Source organism: Chiloscyllium plagiosum, unplaced genomic scaffold, assembly GCF_037043375.1.
Source record: "Chiloscyllium plagiosum isolate Xiang-an unplaced genomic scaffold, Cpla_swu_hap1 HiC_scaffold_14, whole genome shotgun sequence".
In the NCBI taxonomy this organism is placed as follows: Eukaryota; Metazoa; Chordata; class Chondrichthyes; order Orectolobiformes; family Hemiscylliidae; genus Chiloscyllium; species Chiloscyllium plagiosum.
In genome coordinates, this window is record NW_028270152.1 from 36,650,286 (window position 1) to 36,665,036 (window position 14,751).

Genomic DNA, 14,751 nt, shown 5'->3' on the forward strand with positions numbered 1-14,751 from the left:
TCCTCACTCAATACTAAACTGTCCCTGTTCCTGTTGGACTATAGGACCAATACACACGCAGCAACAGGGATAGCTCCAGCAGAGTTGCTGATGGGGAGAAGACTCCACACCAAGTCAAACCCTGACATGGGTGTGAGTGAACAGCAACAAGAATGCCAATGCTGGCCAAATGCAAGAGAGACAATTGAATTTGGGGACGAAGTTTGGTGCTGGAAACATGCAAATGGTTCTGTGTGGGTATGAGGCGAGGTTGACATAAGGTCATGTCTCATCACTTACCAGGTTCAGGTAGGTATACAATTCTGAACAAACATGGATCACCTGAAAGCTGTTACTTCTCAAAAGGGGCAGGAGCAAAACATATCCAGCCCCTCAGACAGCCAGAAGGCCTGTCAGAAACCATGGGCTCTCCCCCTCCATCTAGTGTCGAAGAAACTTCAGAGTCCAAGATGGATACATTCTCGCTACTGTTACTGCCGGAAGAAGAGGAAGAAACTCTCCTGACACACTCTGGACACAAGAGATGGGCTACGGTCTATTACAAGCCACCCATGTCAAGGTCCGAGTTTGAACAACAAGACATGGTGTCCCACAGTGGCTCAGTGTTATCACTGCTGCCTCTCAGCACCAGGGACCTGCGTTCAATTCCAGCCTCTGGCAACTGTCTGTGTGGAGTTTGCACATTCTCATGTCTGCGTGGGATTCTTGCAGCTGCTCCAGTTTTCTCCCACAGTCCAAAGATGTGCAGGTCAGGTGAATTGGCCATGCTAAATTGCCCAAAGTGTTCAGGAGTGTGCAACTTGAGTGCATTAGTCATGGGAAATGTAGAGTAATAGGGCAGAGAAATGGATTTGGTTGAGATACTCTTCGGAGGGTTGGTGTGGATTTGTTGGGCTGAATGGCCTGTTTCCACACTTTAGAGATTCTATGATTCAAGAAAAACTACAGGAGAAAGACCAGGCTTACATCCTTGGACTTTGGCAGGGGGTGGTGGAAGGATGTAGCGGATGGAACCAGGTGAATCTTGTTGACTGTGAGATCCTTGACTGGGCTTGTTAACCTGGCTGACTAATATAACCAGGGCATTTAGAATCTCCTCAATTCCAAGAACTGATCCCAACTGGCTGGCCCCAGTCAGTGCACTGTGCATAAGTAATTGAATAGTGACTAGATAATGGGATACCAGCCTTTGTGCAGTTATTTCACCCAGGGCGAGCAATACAGTCATTTCATAAGATTAAAGGGTTTTGTTTCACCATTTTTTCCCTGTGGGTTATCATTCCTTTACTTCGTAACTGCCTAACAACACTGGCTTTCTTTTAGCAGCTGTGGAGGATGTGAATCATCTTTGGCTTTTATTCCAATCCCACAGAAGGGCGTCATTTTCCACTCCCTGAGGTAGCAAGGATAATGGCGAGTTTCAGGAACTAACAGGGCAATAGTCCAAAAATCAAATTCTTGCCTTTGAGTTAAATCTTCATAATTAAGTTCCCCCTCTTCAGATGGTGGGAGACTTTTTTTGCTATCAAGCATCAAGAAGCCTATACACATGCGTTTGTATTTCATTACTTACCCTCCTCACCAGAATTAAATTCCCCTTCAAAATTAACTTCTGCCCATTCAGGGTGTCCATATCATCATAATAATGTGCTGTACACTCTACAATCTCAGTAAACGAAGTGAAGACATATTGGCTAAGTAGGAGATGCAGAGGTAAGAGGAAACCTCTGAGAAGAATAATGAGGATCCTGATGGGCAAGGAGATCTGTCAGCGTGAGGAAGACAGAGCAGTTGTCTACTGAGCTTGACAGATCAGAAAGAACCTCATAGTCACTCATTTCCAGAGTTACTGAACTCCTGCTCCAGTTATTATTTTATTGCATAGTTAGCTGCCAGTCTTCTCCTAGGTAGAGTGACTTGTTTATCAGTTTGATTTTGTATTCAATAAAATGGTGACTTTTCCTTTTAATTCTGGCATAGATATCCTCGTCTCAGTAAATGCTGAAATGAATGGGCACACTTTGCACATCAAAAGTAGCTGTGAGCACTTGCAATCCTGGATGTTTGTGTTGAAATGGTTCTTGTGCAAATGACATTTGAGTCACACCATGGAGTCCACTCCCTGGCGAAATACTACTTCTGTAGATTATACTCCCACTATTGTGGATCTCTTCCCCCCATTCAGTCCTGCAGTGATGCTAAATTGACGTGCCATTTGCCCATTTCCCACCTTGCGCCCTTATGTTTTCCAAGCTATGTTACAAAATTTGGAGACACCTTTCCACCCTGAAGTCTGAAGACAAATCACCTTGCTGTTGGTGGAATGCTTAATATGAATAGCATGGGCACCCACAGAAACAGGCCAGTACCTCATCAGCTTCTGTAAATCAAGATCCTTAGATGCTCATAGGATTCAGATGCAATTTTAGGCTTTTGCTGGGCAAATTATTTGCTGCTCAAAGTTCCTGTTGGAATTGCACACAGAGGTACAGAAATAATTTAAGGAATTTCTTTCATTTAATTTCTTTTTAGTGACGCCTTTGGGTTCAGGTGGAGCATGGAGAGAACTTAAGGACAATTGTAGAAAGTGAGCATGACCTCCTGCTGCATATGACTGACTGTGGCAATAAGGAGCCCCGTCAAAGTTAGAGTCAATGGAAATCAGGGAGAAAGCTTTCCACTAGTTGAGGTTATACCTAGCACAAGCCCAAATGTTATGGTTGTTAAATGTCAGTCATCTAGGTTTTAGGACATCTTTGCAGGAGTTCCTCAGGGTAGTTTCCTCAACCCAACCATCTTCAACTGCTTCATCTGTAGTAATCTTTCCACCGTAAGGTCAGGTGTACTGATGATAGTGCAATGTTCAGTAATAATATGACTTCTCAGAAACTGAAGCAATCAATATCTAAATGCAGTAACACCTAGACAATATCCAGCCTAGGGCTGACAATGATAACTAACATTCACACCATGCAACCAACAACCATTTCCAACAAGAGAGGCATTACTGGCATTGAATCCCTCACTATCAACATCCTGGACAGTACCATTGACCAGAACCTGAATTGGACGAACCATATCTTTTGGAGACGCAATAAAACAGTGGCATTATCGCTAGAACTTAATCCAGATACCCATATAATGTTCAAATCCCATCATGGCAGGTGCTGAAGTTTGTATTCAATAAGAATTTCTAGAATTAAGAGTCTAATGATGACTGTGAAATCATCATCAACTGTCAGAAAAACTCATCTGGTTCACTAATGCCCTTTAGGGAAGGAAACTGTCATGCTTACTTGGTCTGGCCTATATGTGATTCCAGACCCACAGTAATGTGGTCAACTCATAACTGCCCTCTGGGTAATTAGGGATGGGCAATAAATGTTGGCAGTGACGTCCACATTCTGTGAGTAACTAAAAATATATATAAATACAGTGGCTGCAAGAGCCAATTAGAGGCTAGGAATGCTGCAGCAAATATCTCACTTCCTGACTCCCCAAAGACTGTCCACCATCTATAAGACACAGGTTAGCCATATAATGTAATTGTGTGCACTTGCCTGAATGAGTGCAGCTCCAACAAAATTCAAGAAGCAGCCCATTTGATTGGCACAAACATTCACCTACTTCACCACCACCCACAGTATTAGCAGTGTGTACTATCTACAAGATGCACTGTAAATGTTCACCAAGGTACTTAACTAGCACTTTCCAAACTTTCAATTACTATTCCCTAAAAACAATGGAAACTCTACATCCGCAAGTTCCCCTCCAAACCACTCATCATCCTGACTTGGAAATATATCAACGTTCCTTCATTGTTGCTGGATCAAATTTCTGGGACATTCTCTGCAATGGCACTGTGGGAGTACCTACACTTCAGAGATTCAAGAGGACAGCTCACCACCATCTTCACAAATGCAACTTGGAATGGGAAATAAATGCTGGCCCACCAAGCGATGTTAACATCCCCTGAATAAATGAAAAATAGAGAAAGTCCTGCATGTTGCCAATCATTTCACTTCTTCATTATGTTCCAATCCCACCAGCAGCTGTTGTCTGCTTACTCGCTGTACCATTTCTGGTCATGAGAGTCCATGGAGGAGTCCACGGATTCTAAGCTGCCACTCTGTTCCCTGAACGTGGGCATTTTACTGATGACATTTGGCAAGTAGCTATGTGCACTGCCCACCATCCACCCAAACTGAAACCCAGTCTAATTGTTTCTGGTTTTTAAAATCGGTTTTTGTAGGTCCTCATTGTATTTATTCTTTGGTTGTGATGATATATTAACATAAATAGTGCATTTTAAAGATTTTCTTCTTTTTGGACTCTGTTTTAGGATATTTCACTCAGATTTCTACTCTTGCTGATGTACAAGAAAATGTGATGGAATACCTTCATGTTTTGAGCAGACCAAAGGTCATTGACCAGGAACATGATATTGTGTGGACAGAAGCATACATCGATAACACTGTAAGTTAATATTCACTATTTTTACGCATAATCAAAAATATCATGATGCAACATCTAGGAATGAATAATCCTGTAGAGCGAACATGGACCCAAATTCTATTTGAAAGGAATCAGTCTTTCTATTTTCTATTACTTGCAAATTACTGGTAAGGGAAAATTTGAATAAATGTTCCATTTTGCAAAACATGTTAACAGCCTTTTCTGTTTGATAATGAATTTGCTCCATTTTTATTACTGTTTTCTGTAGGTATAGAAAAATAGTGAAAAAAAGAATAGTTAAATAAAGGAAAATATTTTTAATTCAAAATAATTTTCATAGTGTATAAATGGAACTCAACAAGGATTTTAAAGATAATATGGAGTGGAAAATTGTTAAGCTAAAGAAACCATCAGAAAACAAAAAGAAGTTAGACAGCTGAAATTCATTTAGATTAGCAGTTAAATCTGGCAAGAGGGAAAACATGGAATAAGAGAACAAGTGTTGCCATCTGTACTTTGTGGCATTGCAAAACTGATTACACTAGGTTGTCCATTCCAGTCCAGATGGTTTCATTAAATTTAATAGCCTCCAGAGATTTAAATAGCAGTGTTCGGCATAAGTGAAACATACTGTGGCACTTCTTGGCTCATCCTGCAGACACTAAAACTCTGGCCCAGGTTATTAGCACCATGGTGAAGATACTTTTGTGTCTGATAAGATGTCATTGCAAACAATATCGGCAGTGTGGAATTTGAAACTATTTTTCTCTGATTGAGATGTGTTTTGTTTTTATGTGACGATGGGCATTTTGTTTTTATGTGACGAATGATCATGAATCAAAAGCTTATTTTACATCACTTCTGGAAAATTTGGGAGGGATATAGAACAGGTTGCCAATTCACTGTCACCCTTTTCACATTATTGCAATCTAATGACTTGAATCACAATTGGCACAGAGCTGAAAATATTATCAAATGCACTGATGTCTGATTGCTGTAGATCACACGGTTACAAATACGCACATTTTGCAGGCTAATATTTACCCCATGCCTGTTAATAAAACCAAGGATTTCATGTCTTTGCACTAATCTCAACTTGTTTTGCCGCCTTAACAATTTATAGATATATTAAAAATATTGTTTATAGACCCATCAAGTTTCTCTGTTCCTGTGTTCCCTTTAATATTTTGCCATTTGTTTGTATTCCTATCACCTCAAATGTATTTACTAAAACATTTTTTATTCTGAATGTTATTTCCCCTATGCTTGACCATTTAACTAGTTGCCTATGTCTCCTGTTACTCTGCTCCTCACTACTAACTAGATTGCTGATTTTGTGTCATCTGCAGACTTTTAAATTATGATCTGTGTATTCAAGATCAAGTCAATTTCAATTTTGGATCTTAAAAAAGCAGTGAATCAGAAACTGACCATTGGGAACACCACTGCATGCGTCCCTCAAGTCTGAAAAATAACTGTTCAGTACTACTCTCTTCTTCTTGTCCCTTAGTTAATCAGGCTACCAATACCTCTTTGATCCCATGTACGTGAAAGGTAGATTTCTTTAAAGACATATAACAATTAAAGGTATAGCATTATAATGAAGATGTGTTAAACATATTTTTGAACAACATTGAGATTTTTCAAATAGTTAAATTTACAGACTGTTTTGCAACACAGTGACACTGTCCGACACAAGCTAAACAGACAGAGCAACTTGGCACAGACCACATAAGGAGATATTAAGGCAGGTAACCAAATTTCTGGTCAAAATGGCAGATTTCAATGATTAATTAAATAGATAGAGAGAATGAAGAAGACGTTGATGGAAGGAATTCCAGACTTTAAGACCTTGGCACCTTAATGCAGTCACCAATAGTGGACATGATTTGGAGATGCCAGAGTTGGACTGGGATGTACAAAGTTAAAATTCACATAACACCAGGTTATCATCCAACAGGTTTATTTGGAAGCAGTAGCTTTCAGAGCACTGCTCCTATATCAGGTGGTTGTGGAGTATAAGATCGTAAGACACAGAATTTATAGCAAAAGTTTGCAGTATGATGTAACCGAAATGATATATTGAAAAAGACCTGGATTGTTTGTTAAGTCTCTCATCATTTAGAATGAACATGATGTTTTCTGTTCTTTCATATGTAAATCTCAGAACCTTTTTTAGAAGTTACATTTTCAAGTGAACTTTAACAATTGGTGTCATGTCGGCCCAGATAATGTATTTAAGGTGTGAGATGCCCTGTGTGAGATTTCTGTGGCACAACGTTCATATTGTTTCTAATCTAAAAACAGATTTACAGAATCTTGCATAGATTCATGCAGATTTTGAGCAAAATAAAATGTAATTCTGCAAGTACAAATTCACCCCTCAAAATTGTGTGTATAGTGCAGTGGTATCACCTGTAGTGTGAAATGAGCCCAAGGTCCCGGTTGAGGCCATCCCCATGGGTATTGAACTTAGCTATCAGCCTCTGCTCGGCCACCTATTTTTGTCGCCTATCCTGAAGTTTGCCTTGGAAGACGGTCACCTGCAGGTCTGAGGTTGAATGTCCCGGACTACTGAAGTGTTCTCCGACTGGGTGGGCACACTTCTGTCTGTTGATTGTTGTGCAGTGTCCATTTGTCTGTTGCAATAGTCTCTGCTCGGTCTCACCAATGTACCATGTGTCAGGGCAACCTTGCCTGAAGCCTATGAGATAGAGAACATTGGCTGAATTGCATGAGCACTTGCCACATACATGGTGGGAGTTGTTACCCACATGTAACGTGTGTCTCTATGTCGACACTCTGACACATCTTACAGCGTCTACTGTGACAAGGTTGTATGGTGTTGTCCTGAAAGCCAGGCCATTTGCTACAAACAATGATCTATTTGAGGTTTGGTGGATGTTTAAAGGCGAGCAGTGAAGGTGTGGGGAAGGTGTTGGCGAGGTGCTCATCCTCATTGGCAGGCTGTGAAGAACATGGCATAGTTTTTCGGCTCCTGGGAAGTACTGTTGTTTGCAGCTCGTATCTGTCTCCTGAGGAGGTCATGACGGTTTCTCACTGTGGCACATTGGATCTGGTAGTCGATGAGTTGAGCATCATACCCCGTTCTTATGAGAAAATCCTTGAGCATTCCAAGTGTCCATCACGTTCCTTCTCATCTGAACAAATCTGTGTATGGGTAGGGCTTGTCCATAGGGGATGGCTGTTTTAATATGTTTCAGGTGGAAACAGGAGAAGTTTAGTATCATGAGGTTATCATGGGTTTGCGGTAGAGTGAGGTGCAGAGGTGCCCATCCTTGAGGAAGATGCATGTGTCCAAGAATGAGACAGATAGTAGAGAGTAGACCATGATGAGTTTGATAGTGAGATGAAACTCATTGACATCACTGTGTTTTAATGATTCCTCTCCATGGGACCAGAGGAAGAAAATATCGTCAATGTACCTGGTGTATAGTTTTGGTTGGTAGTCCTGTGTAGAGAAGAAGTCTTGTTCAAACCTGTGCATGAAGATGTTGGCATATTGGGGTGCGAGTTTGGTCCCCGTGGCTGTTCTGTGTGTTTGGATGAAGAACTGGTTGTCACGGGTGAAGAAGTTGTGATCGAGGATAAAGCAGATGAGTTGTAGATGGTGCTCGGAGATTGACAGCTGTTGGTGTTGAATACTGAGGCTATTGCAGCGATGCTGTCATTGTAGAGGATGCCAGTGTAGAGTGCTGAAATGTCCATTGTGACGAGGAATGTTCCCAGTTCGACTGGTCTGTAAGTGCTGAGTGTCTCTAAGGAATCTGTAGTGTGGCAATAGAAGTTGGGGGGTTCCCTGTGCACTGGGTTTCAAGGTGCTTTCAACATAGGCAGAAAGGTTCTCACACCGGGTCCCAATGCCCAATAACGTTGGGATGTCCTGGTGTGTTGGCTTTGTGTATCTTTGGAAGCCAGTAGAAGTTGCATCCAGTAGAAGAAACCATGATATCATTCGACGTGACGGCACTGTTCACTTCGATTGACAAAACCCTAGCCAGAGAAACAATAGCCAACCTACTGGACATACAGAACAGAAAACAGGACACTGAACCTATCAACAAAGACGGCATACTTAAACTACTGGACTTGTGCCTCACAACACACTTCACATTCAACAACCAGATATACGAACAAATCAACGGAACACCCATGGGATCACCAATCTCAGGACTCATAGCAGAGGCAGTTATGCAAAGGTTAGAACAAATAGTCCTACCACAAATTCAACCCAAACTCTGGGTCAGATATGTCGATGACACGTTTGTAATCATTGAAAACACGGAAATAGAAAAAACACACCGGATCATCAACGCCACACTCACAGGAATCCGATTCACGAGAGAAGAAGAAAAGGATAGCCAACTCCCATTCCTAGATGTGATGGTACAGAGAACACCAGACGGAGAATTCACTACAAGAGTATACAGGAAAGCCACACACACAGACCAAGTCCTGAACTATGAAAGCAACCACCCCAATACACACAAACAAAGTTGCATCAAGACACTATTCAAAAGGGCCACAACACACTGCAGCACACCAGAACTGCAAAAAGAGGAAGAGGAACACCTATACAAGGTATTCGCCAAAAACAGACACCCCCGCAATTTCATCAACAGATGCCTAAGGGAAAGACAACGGGACAAGGACATGCCGCAACCCAAAGGACGAGCCACACTACCATACATCAAGAACATCTCTGAAATGACAGCCAGACTACTGCGACCACTAGGACTTATAACAGCACACAAACCAACAGCCACACTCAGACAACAACTCACCAGAACGAAGGACCCGATACCCAACATGAGCAAAACTAATGTAGTGTACAAAATACCATGCAAGGACTGCACAAAACACTATATAGGACAAACAGGAAGACAGCTAACGATCCGCATCCACGACCATCAACTAGCCACGAAACGACACGATCAGCTATCCCTAGTAGCCACACACGCAGACGACAAGCAACATGAATTTGACTGGGAAAACATTACCATTATAGGGCAAGCCAAACAAAGAACAGCCAGGGAATTCCTAGAAGCATGGCACTCATCCACAAACTCCATCAACAAACACATCGACCTGGACCCAATATACCAACCACTACAGCGGACAGCTGAAACTGACAACCGGAAGCGGCAGGGACAGACCACTATAAACACCGGAGGAAACATCAAAGAAGCGCTTCGCAGGAGGCTCCCAAGCACTGATGATGTCGCCTAGCCAGGGGACGAAATGTTTGCAACAAAAACTTCCAGCTCGGCGGACAGAACCACAACAGAATATGTAGTCAGATGCTCATTCTAAATTCACAAAGAATGTGAATGGTCTGATTCAATATCTGTTGCAAGGGAGAGAAGTGGAGTTGATGGTTAGGGAGCAGAGTTCATGGTGATGGCTGACGACACCAGCCTTAATCTTCCCACTATTTACATAAAGGAAATTTTTTTAGACTGTACTGAATGTCAGTCAAGCAACCTGATAACTTACAGTTGATGGGAGGTAATTAAGAGAGGTGATGGTAAGGGAGATGCTGAGTGTTATCATGTGAAGACTGACATTGTGTCTCTAGTTGTTGCTGATGGACAGTAAGTAGATGCACAATAAGAGAGGGTGAAGATTAGATCCTTGTGGCATTCCAGAGATAACAGTGTTGGAGAGAAGCTATTGTAAATGATTCTCTGGCTATGATGGGATAGATGAAACTAAATAAGTTCTACCCAGCTAGATGATAGTGAGGAAGTATCAGAGGACAATATATGGTGTGATTAACTGTATCAAAGACTGCAGGCAGGCTGAGAAGGACAGGACAGAAGTTTACCTTTGTTATAGTCACCCTTCCTGGCTATCATTTCTGGATTGGTATGTCACCTGCTATGCCACATCATGATCCAGGAGTTAAATTGCAGCACTATTATCCAGATGTCATTAGCAGCAAGTTGTGAATCAAATTAAAATAGTAATCTAGTTTGAAAATTTGAGCAATATTGGCAAACGTGTACTCCCCTTTTTAAAAATGACTTATCTTCCAAATTCATACTGCTGTTTGAGAATTGGGGTCACACCCATGATTCCTAATGTGTGGATCAATGGATAAAATTCCCTACCAGCATGAAATTAGGAAAAGCAGCCCTGCAACATATACAGAATTTAAAAGATTTAAGTAATCATTTTTTCATTGCACTGAAAATGTTGAAATTCAACTTTAACAAGGATGAAAAGAAGAACACGTTCAGAACATACTTTGTGTTTTTCAATCCTTTGCCCCTACTCCAATTTAATTTCACTTTCATTGGTTCTTAACATTGTAAGAACCAATGAGGAGAAAGCTGACAAAGCTCCATTTGCTAGTTTGTGTTGGTTTGAGGTCAGTCCTGCATTTGCCTTTAGAATGGCTCCAATAAGATTTGAATGCCAAATACAGTTTACCATTCAGTAACAGTAAGAAATTGTCTTCATCTGGCTGGAGATGGTTTTGGGAAGCACCTCAATAGACCAATTTTTTTCTGCACTCCAAGTCAAGTCTGCTTCTCCGGGATTGACAAAACTCAACAATTAAAATTTCCTGCAATTCCTTTAAGGACTAGCTGGGTGGAACGGTCTGTTTCCATGCTATATGACTCTCTGATTCTATGACTCTATCCAGTGGAAAATATTCATATTTCATTAGTGTATAATTAAAATGTATTGTCTGATTATCTAAGTATCCAGTTGCCATGCATGAAGTACTATCCCTATTCAATGAACAAAAATAAGCAAAAAATCAGCAATAAAAGCCAATAATGGGCATAATAAGATACATTAACAGATGATGTATAGCTGGACAGTGGATAAAACATTGTCATTAATTGTTCTCCTTTCCTTTCTCTTATGCATCAGCTCCCACAGGCTAAAAAGGTAACGTTTTAATTCCATTCCAGTTGATCTCATATATTCATTTCTGCCAGTATCACTGTCAGTTCAATCTTATTTAATTGTGTTAGTATGATCGAGTTATCCCAGTCAACTACAGAAAGATCAAATAGCTACTTATATAAATATGACTAAAATTTTAATCAACCTTTTAGGAAAATGTAACTACCAAAATAGGTCACTGTAAAAATAACTACAATAACTTAAGTCTAATACAGGCATAGAAATCTTTTAACCTAGGAATCCAACCCTTCTTGCACCACTCAGCTAAAGCATTTCAATAAGGCTTCTGCTACCAATCTTCTCTATTTATAACAGTACAGGCTCAGTTGAATAGTTCTGGTTTCTCTCTGTAAAAAATATTAAAATCTATAAAATGTCCTCTAAAGGTTTTGAACATATATGGCTTACATACAGTCATCAACTTTCTCAATCTTGATGCAAGGAATCATATGTATCAAATAGATATTCATGTATGCATCATAAACCCTTGCCTTTCCATAAGGATGATAGATAACTTTTAAGAGCAAGTGAGTTCAATTTTTTTGACTGATATCAAGAAGGTTCACATCACACTTTTTTTATCAATACAATAATTAACATCAAATTTTGCAGATCTCATTACATATTGAGGAATGATAGTTGGATGCACAAACTGTAGTGCAGTAGAGAGTGATACACCATTCTTGAAAAACATGGAGACATGCATGACACAATAGTTGCTAACTAGATTCTAACAATATAACATTCCTCTTTCTTTAAAAATATGTCATGCTTCATATCAGTATCATGAGTGTAATCTTCAGTTTTGCACACTGAGTGTGTTGTCAGGCCTAAAAGATTAGATTAGATTAGATTAGATTAGATTAGATTAGATTAGATTACTTACAATGTGGAAACAGGCCCTTCGGCCCAACAAGCCCACACCGACCCACCGAAGCGTAACCCACCCATTCCCGTACATTTACCCCTTTACCGAACACTACGGGCAATTTAGCATGGCCAATTCACCTGACGTGCACATCTTTGGACTGCGGGAGGAAGTTATTTTTGCTTGAGGATGGGTCAGGTTATCTTGCAAGATTATGTGTTTTGATTCCTTTCTAGTTGATCTCATATACTCATTTATGCCAGTGTCACTATCAGTTTAATCTTGTTTCATTGTGTCAGTGTCATCAAGTTATCTCAATCAACTACAGAAAGATCAAAAGACTATTTATATGAGTATGAGTGAAATGTGTTATCCAGGTGAAGCAGCATTTCACCTGTACCTCCTCTAATCTCGTGTATTGTATTTGTTGCACCCTATGTGGCCTACTCTACATTGGAGAGACCAAATGCAGACTGGGTGACCGCTTTGCAGAACATCTCTGGTCTGTGTGCACACAGGACCCTGATCTTCCCGTAGATGGTCATTTTAACACAGCATCCTGCTCACATACCCATATGTCTGTCTTCAGCAAGCTGCAGTTTTTCAGCGTATCATAGCGTAAACTGGAGGAACAACATCTCATCTTCAAACTAGGCTCAGCCTTCTTCACGTAAATATTGAGTTCAACGCCTTTATGTTGTGAACCAATTCCTATTTCTTCCCTTTCTTTTAGCTTGTTATCATGTTCTCCCCTCTCCCCACTCACTGTCTTTTGAAGTCTGGCAAGAGACACACCATTATTCTGCCATTCTCACATTCTGATCACTTAATCTCAACTACCTACATCTTTTCTCCATCAGCACCCTACACCCAGCTCCACCCCTCCCAAACTAAAGAATAAATGCTGCCCCTTCCAAACTTCACTTCAGCGCTGATGAAGTCATCTACACTTGAAATGTTAGTTTGTTCTCTCTCCATGGATGCTGTCTGACCAGCTGTGATCTCCAGCATCTTTGTTTTCAGTACAGATTCCAACACATGCAGTAATTTGTTCCTGCAAGATTGTGTTTCTTAGCTCTTGAACAAGTAGAATATGAAATCTTATAGGACAGGTGGACAGGAAGTTCTTATCCAGTCTGGACCTTCCGGGGTCAAATTTTGAGGTGCTATATTTTACAAGTATGTCATTCTCTTCTAGCCAAAGCCAGAATTCAGCCTGTGTTCAACTGTACCCACCCAGAGATATCTGAGACCAAGTGAACAGTGGCTCCAGGGTTAATCAACATTCCACTAAATGTACTCTAGAAGTTTGGCAACAGGGGAAGGGATGTTCTCTTTCTTAAAGATAGCAGCAGGAGGCCATCTCAACTGACAAAAAGCCAAACTGGACCAAGGTAGCAGTATAGGACAATGTCTGTGGGCAGTACAAGAGAATCTACCTTCTGTGCTGAGACAGGGTGAATGATCAAGTACTCTCTGACAGCATATGCCCTACTTATTGAAAAGTCATGCTCAGCAGCATACAGCATTATAAGTTTGACATTGCAGAAGACAGTCAAACATGAGATTGGGTGGCAGGTATCTCTATCAGATGCCTCATATACACAGTGTATATATTACTTAATTGTCATATGAGCACAAAGGATGACAGCTGTGGTTGATTGAGATCAATCATCTGAGCCCAGAACATCACTGCAAGCTCCTCAGGATACAGTTTTATGCATAAGCATCTGAAGATGCTTCATCATTGACCTTCCTTCCATCATAATGATCAGAAATAGGTATGTTCGCCATGATTCGCACCATTCATGACTCCTCAGATACTGGAACAGTCCATGTTCAAACGTAACAAGACCTGGACAATATCCAGACTTGGATTGACAGTGGCATGTAACATTTGTTCTACGCAAGCGCCAAGCAATGAACATCTCCAACAAGAGAAAATCTAACCATCATCTTTTTGATTTTCAATGCATTACCACCGCTGATGGTAATATCACCATCCTGGGGTTAACCATTGACCAGAAATCACACTGGACAAGTCATACAAATGCTGTGGCTCCAAGTACAGATAAGAGGCAATGAATCCTGTAGGGGTAACTCACCTTGTGATTTCCCAGTACTTCCCAACATCTGCAAGGCACAAGTAAGGAGCAAGATGGAATACTCCCCACTCAAGAAGCTTGCACATTATCCAGGATAAGAAAGTGTGCTTCACTGGCAGCACAAACATTCACTACCTCCACCACCAATGCGCAGTAGCACCAGTGTATACTTTTTACAAGATTCACTGCAGAAATTCACTGAAACTCCTTAAACAGCACCTTCCAAACAGAAAAACCACTATATCATAGAAGGACAAAGGCGGCAGATAAATGGGAATGCTATCTCCTGCAAATTCCTCTCCAAGCTTCACAGTATCTAGATTTGGAGATATATCGCTACTTTTTCACAGTCACTGTGTCAAAATCCTGAAATTCCCTCCA

The 14,751-nt window shown here is 40.9% G+C and overlaps 1 protein-coding gene across 3 annotated transcripts in view; it reads left to right on the plus strand.

The window, feature by feature from the left end:
- cacna2d3a (calcium voltage-gated channel auxiliary subunit alpha2delta 3a) overlaps positions 1-14,751 on the plus strand; it is a 953,727-nt gene that overhangs the window by 593,654 nt on the left and 345,322 nt on the right. For 2 of the 3 annotated variants that reach the window (XM_087994306.1, XM_087994308.1), the window contains exons 13-14: positions 4,343-4,476; positions 11,362-11,379. In XM_087994306.1, the coding sequence (XP_087850432.1) occupies positions 4,343-4,476; positions 11,362-11,379 (152 nt within the window). The remainder of the gene's footprint in view (positions 1-4,342; positions 4,477-11,361; positions 11,380-14,751) is intronic. The other variant, XM_087994307.1, reaches the window with a different exon arrangement.